At 42.6% G+C, this 21,177-nt stretch overlaps 1 protein-coding gene across 3 annotated transcripts in view; it reads left to right on the forward strand.

The window, feature by feature from the left end:
* The window catches only part of LOC119648266, a 327,059-nt gene that overhangs the window by 258,504 nt on the left and 47,378 nt on the right, over nucleotides 1-21,177 (forward strand). For 2 of the 3 annotated variants that reach the window (XM_038049919.1, XM_038049918.1), the window contains exon 6: nucleotides 11,619-12,100. In XM_038049919.1, coding sequence (XP_037905847.1) covers nucleotides 11,620-12,100 — 481 coding nt within the window. In that variant the 5' untranslated portion in view covers nucleotide 11,619. The remainder of the gene's footprint in view (nucleotides 1-11,618; nucleotides 12,101-21,177) is intronic. The other variant, XM_038049920.1, reaches the window with a different exon arrangement.

A 21,177-nucleotide genomic window follows, 5' to 3' on the forward strand; every position in this document is an offset into this window, starting at 1 on the left:
AGTGAGGCACGCTGCCTGTATGAGAAAAGGATACAGTATACCGAAGAGCGGCAAGAGGGAAGCGGTTGGTTGACTTCTGGAGGGGTCGCTGACCACATGGTGAAATTACCTACCACCTGCCACAATTCCGATTCTAGTTGCACATCGGAAGGCCCAAAACATGTCATGGTCTACAATTTCACTCTGAAAGGAAAGGGAAATGCTCAAGACGGAGGAAAACTGGTGCACAGTGGTTTCAGTAATGAAGAGGATTCAGATGGAACCTGGCAACAGAAAGGGCGCTAGGAGGGTGCAAAGAACAGAAAGCCTAGACACTTAAAGCGCAGTACCCCTGCAAAGTAATTCTTTGTGACGGTCCAGTGGTGAAGGAAAAAGGAAAAACTGGGGGTGGTGTTAGTGGGAGGAAATTCCAACATGAGGCAGCAACGTTTCTCTAAGATTTCCATCTTCCACCAAAAAAGGACACACATATAAACGGGCACACAATGAACCTATTTTAATAAAACTTCTTTTCCGTAACACCTTAAAAATGGAGAAAGTGAAAACGCTTTTCTAGTTGTACCTATTGCCCTTAACGTCCATAACACAATACAGGAATGGACAAGGTATGTGACCCTTATAACTATTTCTAGGTATATGCGAGTCCAAACTCTCATTGTTGCTTATCACTACCTAGTACACAGTTATAAATAATAAAAGTAAAAACATATCCTTTTAGCGTTACGATTCAAATTAAATCAACATATGAGTAAATGGACCCCACAAATAGGAAGATGCGTCAGCAGTTGCCTAGACAAATGCCGTCAAAATACCACAAATCCTCATTTAATTAAATTCTCCATCACATTCAGTTTCCCAAGCGTCAATCAGAATCATCTGCTAATGAGATATCGTCCTTGGCCTGAACGATTTCATGCATATCTTCTTTCATCATGGAAAATACATCTGAGAACTCAACACGCGCAGATCCAATATTGTCGCATCCACAAATATTGATGTCCTCAAATAGCCGTGACTACCGCAAAGGAGCCAAGGGAAGCCCGTCTGGACACATTATCACGTTGAGGTCACCGGAGTGATATGCTTCTCATATGAAACAGATAATTACTAAGCAAATAGCTGAGAACAATAGCGTCTGTAATATATCCTTTGTTGTCCTGTCTCCTAACCACTTACTTAATTTAACAGAGAGAACTGTGGCGCAGTGAAATTGGACATGGAACGTGAAGGCAAGGCCATCAGAGATTTACCGAACAAATGGATTCTTGTTGACAATGTAAATTTTCCGAAAATTCTTACATCTTCGCCTGTGGGGGATTAAATCTGAATTTTATTGCGCATTTAGATGTACATTTGTACATACATATTATAGATAGATAGATATTTTGATAGCGGGGCTACATTAGACTTTTTCCTCAGATGAAATACATAGATAGATATGTTTTCACATTAGTTGAGATTGTTATCTATGTATACATACATATGGTGTATCTCACAGAATTCTCTCTCTTCGCAAAATATCCTTCCAAGGTAATTCGCTCAATGAACTTGAAAAGCTTATTTCGTCCTGATATCTTAGAAAAACGTGTTCACAGCAAATTCCCACAGTCATTACACGTTTAAAGGAAAGTCGACACCCAGTAGAATTAGTGAAGCGACCATTCGACTCATCCTTGCCATTAAATCCTCCACAAACTGGCCGACCTGCTTTACAAAAAGCCACCCCCACGACCCTCATGACTTCAGCTTCAATTGTCTGTGTAAAAAACACAAGCCACCCATTGATCCTTTTGTGTTTAACTGTTGCGTAAACACACGTGCAAAACCACTTGTGTACGTTCTACCCTTATGTTTTTATCTGTATATAATGTCCGTACATAATCTTTTTGCCTATAAAAAGTCATCGCATGTGTAGTTTTAATGAAACCTGACACTGCTGACGATGGATGTCCATGCTCTCAATGCGGGCAACCTAATTAATCATTGAAAGCCTTTGATATGTGTTTTTTCCGTCGAGCTGGGAAAAATACGCTTAGAAACAAAAGGAGAAAGGACGATAGCAACCAACCCATGCAGGAATCGTGCAAAAAAGTTCTATAGCGAAAGATACAGCGACCATGATCGCTTTGTAACATGAGACCGAAATCCAATACCGTGGGTTGAATGGAGTTGAATGAAATTCATGTGTCACTAATTAGAAGGAATACCAATTCCAGGGAACAGTTTTCATTGAGTTTCCTACTACTGAGAAATTGTGTTTTTTCCTGCATGTTGTTACTGCATTAGTTGCATGATCGACTCGGACAGGGCTAATGACAATCGTTCTTGAAAATTCCAGTATTGTTTCCTTTTGTTTGAGAGTCCTTTGAGATGGTATTTATTGTATCTGAATTGAGAACTATGCAGGTCACCTTTGATGGAACCCAGCAAATATTGTCAATTTGGATGGCATCCAAACAATTGGAGAACTGGAAGCTTTGAATTGGGATTTGGTTGATAAGTGTAGGATGCATGATATGTGTAATTGAGATACTGTTCATGGTCTTTGTTCGCTTTATTATCTTCTATTCTCTCGGCAAGTTGTCACGTTTGATGAAAAAGTTCGAAAAAATAGTAAATCAGGGGCAAATCAGTTGTTGTGTTTACAAGAGTTGAGAGGATTGTAACGATAAAGACATTTCGCCACTCGAAATGTTGGCAAATAACAGGGACTTAACAGCAGTCGTAGATAGACAATTAAAAGTAATGCCTGGAACTTTTCAAATTGACTCAAGCTAATTTTGCAGTTTTAGGAGGGAAGGGAACAACGCATAATTCCCATCACGTACATAGCAGGTAGTCTTCTACTTTTCCTTTACTCTTTGTTCCGTTCACAAGCGGGATCAGCTCATCGTGATGCGTTGCACCATTTTATTTTATCAAAGGCATGATCTGAATATAGATAGTAACGAGGCCTTCAAATCACCATCCAGCTTATTAAGCCACCGTTGTTTCGGCCGGTGTTTTGGTCGCTTACCATGGACTTCCATGTTCAGACCAATCTTGGCAAGTGAATTCGTTAGCGCGAATTACATGACCATACCAACGCAATTTTTCCATATCCATTTATCTCATCTCGGATGTGATCAAGGCGTGTCACGCGACTAGGCTAATGAATTTTTCTGTTCATTGTCGCAAGACGCCGTTCATTGTCTTTTATATTCGGCCAACACTCAGAACAATAGAGGGCGGGAGGGCGGACGACATTGCATCACAAAGAACACCAGTTGTGAAACGCGACTTCATCCAGATTGCGTTAATACGTGAAGGAATTTCATAACGCGGTTCTCTATTGGTTTTTGAGGTTTTGTGTAAACACAAAACCTTATTAAAATCGGTTTACTGTCTGTCTGTCTGTCTGTCCGTCTGTCTGTCTGTCTGTCTGTCTGTCCGTCACATGCATTTTTCTAGGAGACGGTTATAGCGATTGACACCAAATTTGGTAGAAAGGTGGGAACTGTGAACGCTCACGCATACAGTGAATTACATCCTTTTACGTCGAATTTAAGGGAGGTCCCCATACATGCAAAAGGGGGGTGTAAAATTTCTTTTCATCAAATATAGTCATGTGGGGTATCAAATTAAAGGTCTCGATTAGTACTTTTCAAGGCCGATCTTAGTTTTGACATTCTTTGGAAGGGTGGGGAGCGCGGGGGGTTGAAAGTGGTCACTTCTTTAAGGGGGCCATTCTCAGAAACTACCAAACCGAAAAATCTGAAAAAAATCAGGAGGCTGCCAATATAGGGTGCCTGGGCTCCGAAATACCTTCAATGCCGATATCTGTTTAAATAAAGTTAATAATAGTATATTACTACAATTTTTTGTAATTGGTTAGAAACCCCCCTCAAGTTCATCCTAGTACCATGAAATTTTGCAGTGATATAGGCTATAATATGGAGCATGATCTTACCAACTTTGGTGGAAATCGCACTATTACTAACAAAGTTATAATACCTCAAATTTGTTGCTTCTTTGAAAATTGAAGACTATGAATGTCAATATCACCCGAAAGTGGATACTCTCACATAATATATGGATATATTACGTGCTACGGACTAAGAAATACACAAAACCTTTCGTACCTGAAGCGTCCAGCTTCCAGTTTCCCGACTTGTTTAGCATTGTCCCGACTTATTTAGATTGCTCAGTTGTGAGCAGATCACTTCCATTGACAGTGATAGTGCCGTGTTTCATGGGGATCGGTCGTCAAAAATTCAGATTCAATCTGAGATCGTGAGGCGATCATTCCAGTTTTGGACACGTTGCTCGAGTTCATTTTGGTTATGAGACGCCAAAAAAACATCATTTGCATAAAGCAGTGTATAAGATTGATAGACCAGTAGCTTACTCAAAACTACAATTTTATTTTATTATGTATATATATATTTCGGGAGCAACTTACTCCCTTCATCACTACAAAGCTAGCTTTAGTTGTAGTTTGGAGTAAGCTACTGGTCTATCAATTTTAGACTTAACTATAAATAGAAGACAATATCTAACCTCTTAGAGACAGTGTATAAGGTTCTGGACGTTGGGTGTCCCGTATGACAATGTCTATAACAAGAATACAGAAGAGAGGTGAGAAGGTGCTTGCTTGATGAACACCGACAGAGACATGAAGCACTTTTGATGTACCCGCCATATTTCGAACTTTACTTTTTGGATTGCGGTAGAGTAACTGAACCCCGCGCACGAGTTCTTCTGGCACTAGGTGTTGTCGTAGAGCATACCAGATGAGTTCATGTGGCACATAGTCAAACGCTTTCTCCAGATTCAGAAATGGAATATAGAGAAGACGATGCTTCTCACAGTGTTTTTTCGTGAGTGCGCGCCTAGCGTGTATAACGTAAGTAGTTCCGCAGTTCTTGCAAAATGATTGACGGTTATTTGTACGATGTCGCGAATACGGTTTTCAAGATGCATTCACAAATCTTCATGGTATTGGACAGCAACCGGATCGGATGATAATTTGAACATTCTGCTGGACTACCTTTCTTTTTCTATATTGGAACAGTGGTACTTTCCTTCCAGTCAGATGGCGTTTTCCTTTCCTTAATAACCCGATTGAAAAAATCACTGAGCCACAGTGTTGGGTCCCAGCTCTTCGCTTTCCAGAGCTCAGATGCGATGTCGTGAAATCCTGTTGCTTTCCCTAATTTCATTCTTTTTCTTGCTTTCTCGACTTCAGCGATGCTGATAGATGAAATTGCCCCAAATGTCGGGAATGATTGTGGAAAAGGAGGATGAAATAATGCTTCCGATGGAATTTGTACGAAATATTCATGCCATTTGTCCGTCGTGGCTCGTCGGTCGGTAAGCAAAGTAGCGTTCTTATCATTAACATAACCGAAGTATTCGATATCCTGTGTGCATTGGTGTCGGCTTGACAAGTCGATACTGATCTCTCTCACCATTCCGAGTGTCCAGTTTATCGTATAGATCTTTGCAATAGACCACTCGGGTGACAGCCTTCCTACACTTCCTAGTCCGCATTCTTGTAAATCAGCTAATTGGCCAGGGCTTCATTGTCGAGAAACTTGTGGTAGAGGCATTTCTTTTCACGGACCTTCATTTGAACATCGTCATTCCAAAGCCAAGTATCTCAGTTAATTTACAGCTTACCTGGCTTGGTGACCCCGACGGTTGCAGAGGCCGCTTTGTGGATCGTGATTTTAATCTGTTTCCACGATTCTTCCACATTCGCAATAGTTAGTAATCGTGTAAGTGAAATCATTTCTTCTTTCTTCTTCCAAAATCCCCACCATTGAATACGCGACGGGCCAGTGCATTCCTCACGCTGTTTCATCGGTGGCTTGATTTGCAGGACGGCAATCAACGGTTGATTTTGAGGTGCGATGGTCTCATAAGTAACGGGTTTACAGTCATGACGGGGAAAAAAGTGTCCCACTATAAAATGTGAGAAAATGAGACAATCGTTTAATGAACCATGTATTCATAATTACAAGGTCGTTAGTGTTCGCAAAATGGACCAGACGCTCGCCATCTTCGTTGTGGGATGGACGGGGACGGGGGATCATCTTACCGCGTCGAATGAAATGACGGCCCTAACATTTTTCCGAGACCTATGACTCGACACGATCATAAAGGTACATTAGAGAAAGAAAAGTAGAAACAGTTACTGGGTTGGGGTGGGTGGGACAACTTCACATACTACACGAGCGCTGGAGATAAGCATTCGAAAATGTCCACGGAGGAGGATACGAAAAGCTACTCTAGCAGTGGGCTGGTGGAGTACATAGAAAAAGAGCTCAAACACTGCGGTGTGCAGAACAATCAGAGTATGAAGCTATTCCCGCAGTTTACACAAAAGATACCACATCAGCCGGCACTAATTAAGCAAATTGACGCTGTGTCCTTCGTTTGCCCTTCTCGTTTATGTTGAAATGATATATTTTGAAGCATTAAAACCAGCGATAAAACATGTATGTGTCTAAGTATCCATGCGTGTCGTAAGTTACCAACAACCGACACCTTTCAGCAGCAGCTTTTTCTCAAATAACAGAATGTCATCCAAATTCCTTGCGAAATTGCCTTGTTTTTTTTCGGGAGTTGAGTAAATGAATTCGTTTACGCACAGAGTCGGTAATTCAACACTACCGCAGCAATACGCCATCGGACTACCAACTAAACACCTCTCTGTCATCAGAGAACTAGCCTGGAACCGTTTGACACATCAATTCGGGTTAGCCCCCCGCTCTCTCTGCTTCGGGAGCCTTAAAGTGAAGGAATTTCTTCCAAAAACGTTCGAGCTCAAACTTTTTCACAAAAAAAGATCTGAACGTAATGCGCACCACGACCCCATTTGCTAGCGCTCCTCAGCATCAATCTGGCAATGCTGCCTCCCCTGTGTCTCCATAAAGCCTGGTGAAAGCCATCTCACCTTTCACATGCGAAAAAGGTGTGTTCGGTGTGAACCGCCACTCCATTGCAGAAGACACAATCAGGAGATCGTGCCTTCCCAATCTTGTGCATTTAAGACTGAAAACATTCATGCCCACTTAAAAGTTGGAGTTTAGCCACGGATCTACATTGCCGATGAGCCGCGGAGTCCATCTGCCTCTTGGCGCATTCTGCCAAGAGAGTTGCCACTTGGTAAGTGTGCGTTGACGTTCTTCACGGGCAACCATCTCTGTTAAATCTTCGTTTACGTTCCTTAGCAAGGAGGGCGACAGGGATCACTCCTGCGATTACCATCACGATCGGTTCTGAGGCAGTGTGACAAGCAGACGCCACTCGCCAAGCTCCCCATCTCTATACTTGAGTACTTATCAAATGCATCAGCCCATACCTTCGCGCCATACAGCCGAACCGACTGCGCTCCTCCCATAAGGAAACGTCTGCCAACATTCGCTATTAACCGACTAATGGCCAAGACTCCAGCTGCAGCCCTGACCGCTGCTGCTTGGATTTGATCGAAGAAGCTCATCTTCTAGTCAAGCATTGAAACAAAGTATTTAACAGCTGGTTTTGACTCTGTAGTCAACTCGCCCATCGATATGGGAAGGAGAGTCTGAATTCTCTTTCTGGTTAAAATGACTACTTTGGCTTTTCCAGCGCGAGGCTGAAACCATGAGAAGTCATCAATCCACAACGTCGTCTGTATAACCGACCAGGCGGGCCTCTTCTGACATGTCAGGTCTTAGCAGACTATCATAGGAAGCGTTTCAGAGCTCCGGCTCCAGAATCGATCCCTATGCCACTCTCGACGTGATCGCCATCCTCCAATGTCCATCTAGCGCCTCATAAAGCAGGAAGCGGTCTTTCAGATAATCCCTCAATATCCCCAAGAAATAACTTGGCACGTGGAACTAACTTTCTCTTCGAAATAATTAAAATTTTCTTTTTTCTATTCGCTATTTATGTTATTTATTGGTCTTGCAAATACCGATATTTTGGGAACCACTTGTTCCCCTTAACAGTGCCAACGCGAACGAATAGAAAAACATTCCACACGTAAGAATAGTGCCGAGTTGGTGCATGCCGGCAAGTAGCGTCAACCCTCACGCGATGTACTGGTGGTCGCTTTCCGAGAAATTTTCTGGAACTCGTTACCTGTTCACCGACATTGCCTCGCAGCCTGGACGTCGGAAGTGTGGCATGGATCCGGTGTCTAAAACTACGAGTCCGGTTCGCGCCGTCGTGTGTAGGTTCCGTTTCCCTCTGGAGTCCTGCTGAGACATGCCTTATTCAAAAGCCCTAGCATTAAAGTCACCGCCTGCCAGGATTCGCCCCTCCGCGCCCGAAACGGCGTCCTCCAGAGTATCAACCCGGCGCCGAAAGTCTAGTATCGTCTCATTCATCGTCAAGTAAACGCTAAAAAACGTTATCCCTAAACAACGAACCTAGACAAAGCCATTCCCTCAGCCTTGGGCAAGAACACAAAATGGAACGCCATCCCGAACCCAGATGGCAGCGGCACCCGATAAGTCAAGATGTCATGAAGCCGGGTTCCGATATTGCTAGCTCAGGCTTCACTTCCGCAGCGAACTGTGCTAGCAACTGGTGAACGGTTGTACTCCAGTGTATGTTAATTTGTAGGATGGGGATGATGCTAGTCGCGTCCTAGCCCTTTCTGGTTCCGCCTTCCACGAAACTGCAGTGTGTGCAGCGCTTTCACCAGACGCGCCTCGATCCTTACGAAAACCGCAATTTTCATTTTCATTGCAGGTCCTCGCTAGTTGACCTATTTGGCCGCATCTGCAACATGCTGTCCTTCTGTCGGGACCCTTGCAAGTTGCTGACGTGTGTCCAAAGTTCAGACACCTGTAGAGCTTGGTGGGGGTTATTCGCATTCCTACACGTCCAATTTTGATTTTCCCGCCCTCGTATATTGCTCGGGAATTTCAATCAGACCGAGTTTTTGCCTCGAGCATTTACAGAAGTGATGCCTATTTACGCTTTATATCCTTTATATCTTCGGACCTAGTTCTAGAAGACTCCGTCACCCTTCGTTTTCCGTATGGAAGACACCTCTGCTCCATTGTAATCGGGTTTCATCGTGTAGCGAATTTCACTGAGGACTTCCGTACATCGCTGGCTTTCCGTCGGCTTAATGAGCAGAGCCGACGGTCTAGTTCTTCTTCGCTTGCTCGTATTTTGTGTTACTAGTTTTTAGTTTGTAGCCCCCTTGTCTTTGGACAGATGGGTCTCTGGCCGCGTAAGGAGTACTTTCCTTTCATCCTTCTTTTCTTCTTTTTTGGGCCCTAGAAACTACTTGGATAAAGTCTCCTTTGGGTATGTTTTCCTCTCTCCGCTTTCTCCCCAGTTTGCTTTGCATAGGGCTATCTGCAATCCGTTTGGCTCTTGCAGTATTCTCAGCGGGACGTTCCGCTTTCCGCTGTCTTCCGTTTCTATCCACGTTCGCCTATACACGGAGATGCAGTGCAGTAATTCCTCCTGTTTCATCAGCCCGTTTTTGACACCTTTACGGACATTCTTCTGGAGGAGCGTGGCCGACCGCATTCGCTTCACCACTATCACGCATTTCCTTAAGAGCCTTCCCTCTTCCGTTCTAGCTAGGACGGTCGACTGTACTTCCACTGGGTTCATGTCCGAATCCATGTGCTCAGGACTAGGGATTCTTAATGGGTTTTTTTTTTCTGGAACAGGGGCATTACATAGTATTGGAGTTGCCGTCACTACACCGTCAGTCGTAGTACTTTATAAGGCTCGCTCGTAAGGCGTCTACTAACACCGGTCTAATAGACACTTCCCGACCAGGATTACTAAGGGGCTGGCTCCTGATACACGTCTCGCTTATCACCTTGGCAGAGCTAGGCTCACAGCACCCCATCGGCGTCGGCAGAGAGCTGTCAACGGCTCAGGGACTCCCAGTGTGTCCCGATGTGTACTGGTCATTCACGGTTCGCTCTTCACCGAGAGGCTTTCTCAGGGCTACTACCTAGGACTCAGGTATACTGCTAGCTGGTGGGCCAAAACAACTACTTGGGCACCTTGGGGACGTCACTCCCCGATTCGTGAGTGATCCCTTAAATATCGGTGACGATCCCTGAGGGCAAAATTGTCTTACCGAGTACAAAAATAAACATTTTTGAAGTAGTAAAAATTACATTTCTTGACGCGGGTATAACATAGCAAAAGGCAATGGGTTGCACAACAGGAAACCATCCACCAAGTGTGAACAAGGTAAGTAGTTTAGAAGTGGAATCAGTTCATTTGGGTAGAAATAACATGCGAATACCGCGCGGTACCCTGTTAGTCAAGCTCCATTAAACCCGTTCATTATTCAGGATCAGAACTTCAACATTTGGTAGCCCTTTTCCAATATATAATGATAGACGACTCCCTGCAATTTATGCATCTGTTACCGAAACTCTTAAAGTTCGCTCATTTAAAATTTAAAATTTCCTGAAAAACATTTTACCATTCCACTTTCCACCCCATCTTTTTCCACTACATCACCTCGACCCAGACGCAAATTATTTTCATCATAGTTTTATGGAACCCGAACACCATAAAAACCGGCAAACGTGCAAATATTAAGCATAATCTTCGATATTTTTCCATAACGAAAAAGCTCGCAAATTTGTCGCCATCATCGTGGTGGATGCCATCTGGTCGGAGAAATGAAGACAGATCTCTTTCCCTCGGTTTTCGCCACTTCAATCCAACTTGCAGTCAATGGAAGCGCACCAGTTCGGTGGTAATGAGATGGTTTTGCATGGAATTACCGCCATGTATTATTCATAGTCCTCGAGTTTTATTGCTTTCTATGTGCTGCAATTGAATGGTATGGAAATTGTGCAAAGGCATCCTTTTTTTCAGCCAGGTTGGCGAAGGTGCGGAGAGCGACGACCCAGCATCACAAGCTTTTCGGATGCATGCGGGTGAATGGGCGAAGCATGTTGCATATTCTATGGAAATAGTATGCAAAGCGATGCCACGCTTCGGGAGGTTTTATAGTTCTTGAAAGGACTTGGCGTAATTTTCTTAACTCTCTCTGCTTTTCCCCCGGGAATTTAGCTGGGATTAATTGAAGTTAATGCACTCGCAATAAAAATGTTTGTAGCGGCGCAAAGTGGATATGACGCTTTTGCTTGATAGTCAATATTTTCATGTGAAGGGGACAGAAATGAGAGTTTTTACTCTTTGATTGGATGACGCTTATCGCAGCTATCAAGCTATTTGAACGAAAGTAGAGCCAAAAGTAACACGCCGTGTCATCGCTTCGTTTTTCCATCAGGCTACTGTAGTTGAACTCTTTGTCACTGCATATTGCAAATCAAATTGATGCTTTTTTCAATAAAGAGTGAAAATCATCTGAATGTCCTCGAAGAATACTCCTGTAATCCTTATGCCGTACAGTGCTACTTACTGCATGAAAAATGAGAAAAGGCGAATTAAGCTTGTTAGATTTCAATACTGAAAGATCTACAGAAGAATCCAAACACGAACTCGTTTCCCTATTATCCAAGCGTAACCCTACCTCTGAAATCATCACATACCTTTACAATGAGATATCCTCTCCCCCTACTGTTTGTGAAGTGGTCTCTTTTGAAAACTTTGCTAATATTTCTTTCTTCTGTTCTCATTTCCAGAATGAATCTCATCCTAATATCGATTTTAGCAGTAGCATCGCTTTCATTACTGCCGACAAAAACACATGGCACAACAGAGGTACAAGAACCGCCGCAAGCCCTACCACTGGCAGCTCAGACACAACCGACAAATGGAGGCGGTGGTAATGCCGGTATCAATGATGGCGGTGAAATATGGCAGGAGGATGACCGTGAAGTGTTGATTCGGAACGAGCGTGGAGCGAAGAACAACGGGAACGGATCTGGATCGGGTAAGCGAGGAAAAAATAAGAAAAATAAAAATCATATTTCGACAACAAAAATGCCAACTGCACACGAGCCTGAACGGCTCGAGAAAAAAGAAAATGAAGGTAAAACGGAATCTAGCAAGGAAAAGAAGCAACAGACACCACAGGAGCAGAAACAAACTCAAGAGCAACATCAAACGCACAACAAACACTCGAACAAACACAATACTAGAAAATCACATAGCGAAGATGGCCGTAAGTACAAAGGGTAGATAGTGAAGAGTGAGTAGACTTTGGAAATGGAAAGCTAACAACTAACCAGAAGCATCATCGCCTTACTAACAGCCGGAGTATTCGCTTCGTAGATGAGTTTGGAAAATCTTGATTTGTTTTCATACAATGGGTTTCAAGGATATTTGAAACAGACAATGGAATCTCTTCCACACGGTGTCCTTACGCAGGACAAGGGTCTGTTTCTACTTGTTCCATCAATGATTTGTCAAAGGATTTAGTCAGTCCTATCGATAGCGGGATCAGTATTCAAAAGTAAATTGAGGAAGGACGAACTCCTGTTTTCCCAACCATTTCCTTTCCGAATGAATATCGTGTTCATTTTCCTAGGTATGCGCCAATTCCACTTTGATAGAGTATGCATCGTGTTTACGGAATTGGATTTCGTTACTTATTACTTCAAAAAGACACAGTTGGTCAATAAACGTGAACAGAGTCCTGATTTCACCATCCTAGCGCATGAGGGGTTGCTCCCCTCGAACACCACCTTGTCGTGGTAGGAGAACCTGCAGTAGTTGACTACTACATTAAGGATGTTCAAAAACTTAAAATATAGTAGTTATGGGGGGGTGATCAAATCAATGAGAGAGATTTCAATGAAGCTGGTCCTTCCCATAGGAATGCGGACTCGAAGGTTGTCGAGGTTGTCACAATGGGCTCCGCCATTTGGAGTGCACAGCACGTTGTTGTTCTTGGTCGACCGAAGTAGGTAGGTGACATAATCCGCATTCTGGGTGATCAGAACCCGGCCATGGATTCGGGACACTGTAGGGTAAAGTTTATGAGCCAAAAAAGGCCCAATCTACCAACGTGGAGGGTTTTAGCTTGGTATTCGAACTGAACCAAAAGAGTGTGAAGGTGCTCAAGCACAGTCACCATATGGTGCTTCACATCTTCCTGGATAGATTGAAATTCAATTATTTTAGGAAACTGTAGAGAATCAGAGGAAGAACAATGTTGATCTTCGAGTCATGCAAAATGAATCAAATTGCAACATCTTCGGTGTGCTTTCCCACAATGGAGCTGCCCGCGGTGGATAGTGCATACATTGACGGAACTTACATATGGGGGCTCCCATTGGCGAAGGGAGTACAGTGTCAATGCTACCTTTCAGTAACTTCTCCTACACCATTTACGGGGCAAGCGGAAAAGGAGAAGCCAGAAACGTGAACGAAACTGGCTTGATGCCAATTTGCGTGATAGAATCTACGCAAACCAATGGAAAAGACAAGAGTGCTCTACGGGATGATATGACACCTTTTATGGATGACAACATGGGTACTGCTGCTACTCCAAATACGACATTTCTCTGAGAAATTAAACATCAAGGGATCGTGTTCCTGACAGTATGGTATGAGGAGAGACCTGGTCACACGCCGACCATGGCATATGCTTTACCTGTTCTCCATTACACATAATACCGAGTGTATGTGAAAAAACGTCGGTCAGATTAACCTGCGCATGCCAAAACCTCCTCCTTTTTGCTTGCAAGAGCCATCAAGTCGTCTCGAACTCTTAATAGGTTGTGATGTGAAAGCTCAAAATATTTTTCTGCAGTAGCAAATGTAATTCCAGAGGAGAGAAGCTATTTAGTTTCACAACTTAGCTGGTCTCATGACTACAAAAGTAGGGTGATTGACTCGCAATTTGCACTCCAAAGGTATTAGAGTTGATCATACAGTCTAACTGTCAGCTCACCGATATCTAGAATTCAGTTTGACTATTGCAGGCATGTAACACAAAGATGAATCCCAGGAAACACAGGATTAAACAAAGTTCTTGGCAATAAAGTGCAACTCTCTAGGCTACTAAGGACTGCTTTGCTGATGGAAAATAAATTGGGAACTCTGCATTTGACACTTTTAGAGTGCTATAAAAAGGGCTTGTCCTATTTCCGGATGCAAAAGCGATAAAACCGTTCCTTAGCGGTACCGCGAACTCCAAAAATTCATGAAATCAACCAAACGATTTCTAAACCGTTCCTGTAAAAGTAATAAGGATGAAGACTGGTTAAACTGGCAGAACTCACTGCGTGAATAAAAGAGGCTGCTTAAGTGTTCGAAACGAAACTCCTTTGGAGAGTACTGTGAGAAACTGTGAGGCGAAAGAGAGACTTCAAACCAATGCAGATTCCTTAAAAGGGATGGGTTAGGCAAGTTGGACTCTCTTAGAAAACCAGATGGTAACTTCACGAACTCCAGACTGGAATCAGTACAACCCTGTTGTAATACAGCGAGGGCTGTTGTCACCAAAGAAAAAGTGATAGTTTCCATGCTGTCCTTTCAACACTTAAAAGCACCTGGCATGGATGACATCTATCCAGCAGTGCTAGAGGAGGGCATAGAACATTTAGAACGGCTGCTAAGAAATATTTTTTTTCAGCATGTCATGCTTTGGGCTACGTGCTCTCACCTCTTGACAGAAGGTCAAAGAACTTCAAACAGCTTAACATCATTTTTCCTGAAAGGTTTGGAGAGACTGCTTGAGCGTCACATTCGTGAGAAGACCGTGAAGTCGCACCCACTAAATGAAAAGAAGCATGCTTACCAACGAGGGGAGTCCTGTAGACCTGCTGAGTACACGATGGGCATTGAAAAGGCGTTTGATTGTGCAACATTTCAAAAATTTTGTGATCCCCCAGAGCGAATCGTGTCGATGATACTCTAATTAAGTGGTTCTATGCTATGCTAATGCTGTATGCTGAAGGAGATGTCAATTGCTACCTGTCAACAAAAGGAACAAAAAGCTGCCCCAGGCAGGTATGTTGTTGCCACTTCTGCAGAGTATGCTATGCACTCTCAGGCTTATACTGATGAGGTGGCTATGCTAGTTGTTGATCAAGATCTCGGAATGATGTGTTGAAATATAGCACGTATCGTCGATTTGATTGACAGCTGGAACGGAGTTTCACTGAATCCAAATAAAACTACGCTGGTATTAATTACAAAAAGGCGAAAACCGGATGAACTTTGCGTCCCAGAGATGAGGGGGACAACCCTTCAACTCTGCGAAAAGTGAAATATCTGGGAGTTATGGTAGAGAAAACGCTTCTTTGGAACAAACATATACAGGTAAAGATGAAACAAGCTCTCACCAGGGGGCACAGACTTCATATGGTAAAGTAGATATATGTTGCTATCATTAGGCCGATATTCGCTTATGCATCTTTAGTGCGGCGAGTTAAGATGAGACAGAAAAGTGTTCAATGTGAATTAGCCGCACTACAGAGAACTGTGTTTCTGGGCATTACTGGTGCCATGAGCCCTACACATCGAATAAAAACGAAAAGAATGCTTTTCCATTGGGACAATATACAACGGTTTTTCAAGCTGAAGTATACGAGTATATATATATATATATACCTGGATGATTGACGAACGGTTGAAGGGCAGACGCATCGCAATTTGCAGCGATAGCCGGACTGCACTGAGGGCATTGAATAGTCCTTCGATCACCTTGAAAATCGTTCAGGAATACACAGGCGGTTTGAACTCTATTTCTTGATGCAATACGGTGGAACTTCAATTGGTACCTGGTCGCTGTAGAATAGAAGGAAATGAAATCTCGGATACCTTAGCAAAAGAGGTTTCAATTCTTTCATGCCGGGACCAGGACCAGGACCAGGATTCATGTCCAACCATTTCTTCCGCTGTTGTTTTGATAATGTTTTTATGTTGCCAGGTGTCACCCATAACTTTCCCGTGAGATTCCGGAGAATGGAACCTAATCATTCTTCTAGTTTTTCCTTGTATTATCCAACTATTAAATAACTTTTTGGTAATCGAATGTCAAATCTTCTAAGTTGATTAGTTTCTATTCCGTGGACCATGTTGTGGACGGATGATCTTACGTCGAGGATGCTGGATGACATTTCTTTTTGTTATAGGAACGTAATCTATCTGGTTGAAGGTAATGCCATCTTCGGACCCCCTGTCCTTTCGTGGACGCGCTTGTGTGGGAATCATGTGGATTTTATAATTAAATTTTCACTATTTGCAAAGCCAATGAGGCGTTGACCATTGTCATATGATATGTCATGCAAACTGTGCCCAGCATCGTTCCTCGATGTGTCTCTTCCCTCCCAACCTTGGCATTGAAATCTCGGAGGCAAAGAGTCATAGTTTTGCAATACCATCGTAAAATTGCTCTTTGACTTTGTCATCTTTTTCTTCAGTTGGGGCGTGTATATTGACAAGCCCTATACATATTAAAAAGCTTTGTTATCATGCGAAGCGCGCACAATCTTTCGTGTATGAGTTTGAAGTCGATAACATTTGTTATGAAGTCCCTACCCACGATGAAAGAAACTCCAAAATCTCGTTTCACTGTTAAAATTCCCAGTTTTGAAGATTGTGTGGAACGTCATATTGGTTATCGCGCAACCATTTCAATTCGTTTTCTGGACTGCTAGAACCCTGATCATATGCTCCAGGTTTATTTAGTGATCTAACACTCTAAAAGTCAAGGGCGTAGTCATTTATTCGTTTGCCCGGTCATTTCCGCGGTATCAATCCTGTTCGAGGCTGTTAATCCTGTTTCTGTACATCATCTTTGATTTTTTGGTGGACGGCCCATCCTCCCGAACACCCAACCTTGAGGACAACGTCAATTGTGTTAGAGCCCCTTCACGAAAGGGTGTGGTCATGTAGGATGCAGTATGGCGAAATAAAGTCTCTCACTTTTCCCAATCACTGATTCTTTTTTTGAGGATTATGCTAAATACGTTGCCTGAAACCCTCCTCTTTTACCTGGGCTTGGGAACAGCATGGTGTAACAGTCCGTTAATAATCCCTGATTCGACTAACGTTTTCTCTCAGGTTTGTCAATTTCGAGACAGATTTGATATTCCGTAAAATGTTGGCACAAGTTGCCTGTTTTGGAAATTATGATAAAATAGGGAAGTATCCCCGGCACACATACGGCTTTACAGTCCCTAGTGATTTTGGATATTACTAGGGATTGTACTTTTTGAATAATGTATACAAATGTCCTAATTGCTCAGTGATTAGAACACTAGGCTGTCGTAAGGGCAGGTCGCGCTTGTAATCTCGCTAGTGGCAGTGGGATTTGTACGACTGAATGTGGAATACAAGTCAACTCAGCTGTGAATGAATACCTCAACCAAATCAAGGTAATAATCACGGCAAGTGCAACCTGACCACATTCTCTCATACTGTAATCCTGCAGTCTAGTTTATGCCGTCTCTATAATGCAGGGAAGATCCTCTTCTATACTTCGAATAATAAGCAATATTTAAACTTCTCTAAACTATTTTGCTTAAGAATTGAGGGGTCCTAACGCCGCATCCACTTGATGTCGGACCAGACCGAATGGGGAGCAACTTACTCCCTCTTTTTAAGGTTTTGTGTAAACATAAAACCTTATTAAAATCGGTTTACTGTCTGTCTGTCTGCCTGTCTGTCTGTCTATATGTCTGTCTGTCTGTCCGTCACACGCATTTTTCTCGGAGACGGTTATTTTGATCTACGGACCCCTCGTTTAGATCTTAGCACCCCTCTTTAAAAATATTAGGCGAAGATGGCCTTATGGTTTCTTACACACAATCTAATTCACAGTCAAGTCACATTTTGAGAATTATATAAAGGAGCATTTAACATCTGCAAGCCGCTTTGGTCACGCTGCTCCCAGGACAGAGGTGAGGCAGTACCTGACGATTTGCCTCTACCTTGGTAAGAAAGCGTATAGCTATCTTCGCCTAATATTTCTCTAAACTATATTTTTCTTGTTCATTCGAAATTCCAGCATGGAGATCCACTCGGAATAACTTCTGCCTATAGAATTGTTCTTCTCGTCTATACGTACTAACTATAACTAAACAACTACTCGAACTTTCCCTGTAACTTTTGCCACTGTATAGGAGAAAAGCCAAGGGGTCATTGAACAAAGAACTTCTTCCAATTTTACTCAAGCTCATTTGCTCTTCTTCTGGCAAAAAATTGTAAACTACCCTCAAGCGTCATCAGCCAACTTCAAAGGCTACTATGATGCTCATCCTAAAGAGCTCCTATCTCGTATAGTGTTCATATACTCCTAGACCCAAAAAGCAGGACGGAACCATGACCATAACTTTCTATTTTTCAATAAATAAAACATTAGTTGGCAAGCAGGGATACCTCCATCCTTTCGGGTTTCGCAAATCCCATCAGATTAAAGAGATTTTATTTCTATATTTACGCTATCTTGCTACTCTGCCCAACACATACAGACAACATCCCTTAGCTAGAAACTGCCTTTGAGTTTCATAGCCATTTTTATCTTACCTTTATTATCTGACACGTTTTCTGACCATTTCTAATCTAGACCGTCAAATTCACACAAACTTCGTGACGAAGGAATGATGAAAAAGCTAAATTTTAAATAAGGATATACACCTCAGACTTTGCGTTTTCATTTTAACGCAACATTCCCGGGGTTCTGAGGATTTAACCTTGTGTTGATTTTTTTAAATCGTGACTTAAGGAACATACAATAATATGAAAAACAGTTGCATGGCTAATGTGGAAGTAAGGAAATAAAGAATGCTTTTTGTAATTGGTTCCATGAATTTGAGAAGATTTCGCCTGTTACCAATCTAATATGGATTTATAATAATAATAATCGTTAGCGCAACAATCCATATTGGACCAGGGCCTTGAAGTGTGTTAGAGCACTTCATTCAAGGTCGTGCTTAGCATTGCGCTCGCCCGAGATTATTACTTTGATTTGACTCAGGTACTCATTCACAGCTGAGTCGACTAGTGTCCGACGTCAAATCACGATACAAATCCCACTGTCACCAGGGAGATTTGAACCACGCCCTTCCGTACAACAGCCTTGTGCTCTAACCACTCAGCAATCCTGACACAATATGACTGTAGAAAAAGTAAATCGTAAAATAATTTATTTAAGACCATTTAACACTAAAATATATTCTCGGGACTAAAGCTAATCTTGAAGGTTCCATAAGCACTGTCCATTTCGACCAGGAAATCGATGACCACTTTCTATATATGCTTATCGCTGTCTGACCAAAGCATCTCCACCACCTTGAAATACTTCTGGCGCAAGTTAATTGCGTCAGTCCTCTACCTCATCATGGCCGATTTTAGGTTGTATGCGCCAACTAAAGGTATTAGGTATATGTCGGTTTTGAATGGTAAGGCATATGTCCTCTGATATAATGATGACTACCATTAAGGACTTTCTACACAACGAATTTTAAATGCAAACCAGCTGCCCTTTGTAGAAAATGGGGAGGAGGGGCGGTTGTTGCTGAACGTCATCGTTAGCTGGTACGCTCCTGCAATACAAACATATGAGGTTGCGAAAATTCAAAAGTGGTGATTTTAATATGAAGGTCAATGAGCGCTTTGGTAAACCACAAACATACAATGACGAATTATAGGACTAATTGGAGGAAGATTCAACTTAAACTCAATAGTAATTGACAGAAGCATTAAGTGTGACTGGAGACAATGGAAAAAATCAATAAACTCGGTAAAAGAGTCCCCCATAATTTGACTGAAAGTCAAACGGAAAGTAGAATAGTCTGTAATGGCTAATAGTCAAAAGACCGCGACGGTCCGCGCACAAATATTAAAGGTCCGTCGACACGTGCTTTTCAAATTTTCGGGATAGCTCTCCGTTCTTGGTCGTCTCCCGCAACTCAGGATGGTCTTTTCACTATCGACAATCCAGATTACTCATTAAAAATGGCGCTCAACGTGGGACCCAACATTTCCTAAGTTCCGGTTACTGGAATCAGTCGAAGATAGCTACTCCGGCGTAGAGTTTCCTGTCCTATGCTCGATAGTATACTACAAGGGTTACGCGTTTCTTATGTTTGGCTTTGGAAGTTAGTATTTCGTAAGTGATTGTCTTCAAAGAACCTCTTGATCTACTGACCAGATGCGTCCAGGACATTTTGAATTAATATAAGGGCGCAAATACCAACTTGTAACCACTTCGGTCATGCTGCTCCCAAGGCAGAGGTGAGGCAGTGTCTGATGAGTTTCCTCTGCCCTGGACAAAACCGCAAGTCATATATTTTGCAAATTGGCTGCTTGCCCAAAGATGACGGTTCCGTGCCCTAGAACCAAGAAAGCAGATTGCTTTCAAACTGGTCCAGTCTGTCATTAAGGCGGGATGGCGGACTTAGGAATCCCTCGATTCTGAAACAAAAGTCCATCCCAGCTCAGCGTCAACAACAACTTACACTGCTATGTTGTAATGTGCAGCAGGTCATTCCTCTCAGCCACGATGAATCGCCTGCCTGCACCCAAGGATGTACAATATGGGCAAGTTTATGAGAATTAGAAAAATTAATTAGATGGAATATCAAGTATTGTATTCAAATGCAGAACGGGATGGGAATTGTGAAATAAAGAGGGATAATTGGGAAAGTTAAAGGGGTAAAAAATGTGAGAATAAATGAACTATTACACATTATTGAATGCATTATTAAGTCAAATTGTCCCCGGAAAAGGCGAATGGAATACTGCACCGCGGACACTATAAACTTATTATCATATATTACAATTACTAATGGAATTGGAGATGTACAAAATGAGCGTCACATACAAATTCCGCAAAAGCAGGGGAATTTTGACAGTTTAGGCACGTCAACAACTAGGAGTTTCTACACCGAAATACTCGCCGTCACTCGCTTTCTCGTCTCTTTGCTAGGCTGTTTGGAAAAGTTGGTCCATCTGCTACTTCCTTGTAGCTATTAATGAAGCGCTGTCACCGTCAACTGAGTCTAGTCTCTAGTCGTTTTCTCGACTTCCCGGCAGGTCTGGAGCCATTTTCTCTTTTAATACCATTTTGGGTATTCCCGCATCGCCAAATCCTTGAACGTGAAGAGTGATAACTCTTCTTAGGCCATAAACCTTACGCTGATCTTTCTTAGTTGTATATATTACCTGTAAGCATCAGATTGCCTGGCAATAATGAAAAGGAATTTATTATTTCTTGGCACTCCTTGTCAAACCAAGAGTTAAACAAAAACCAGTGCCACTGGTTCACTCTGCTGATGCTCTTAA

The sequence above is a fragment of the Hermetia illucens genome, chromosome 2, assembly GCF_905115235.1.
Source record: "Hermetia illucens chromosome 2, iHerIll2.2.curated.20191125, whole genome shotgun sequence".
Lineage (NCBI taxonomy): Eukaryota > Metazoa > Arthropoda > Insecta > Diptera > Stratiomyidae > Hermetia > Hermetia illucens.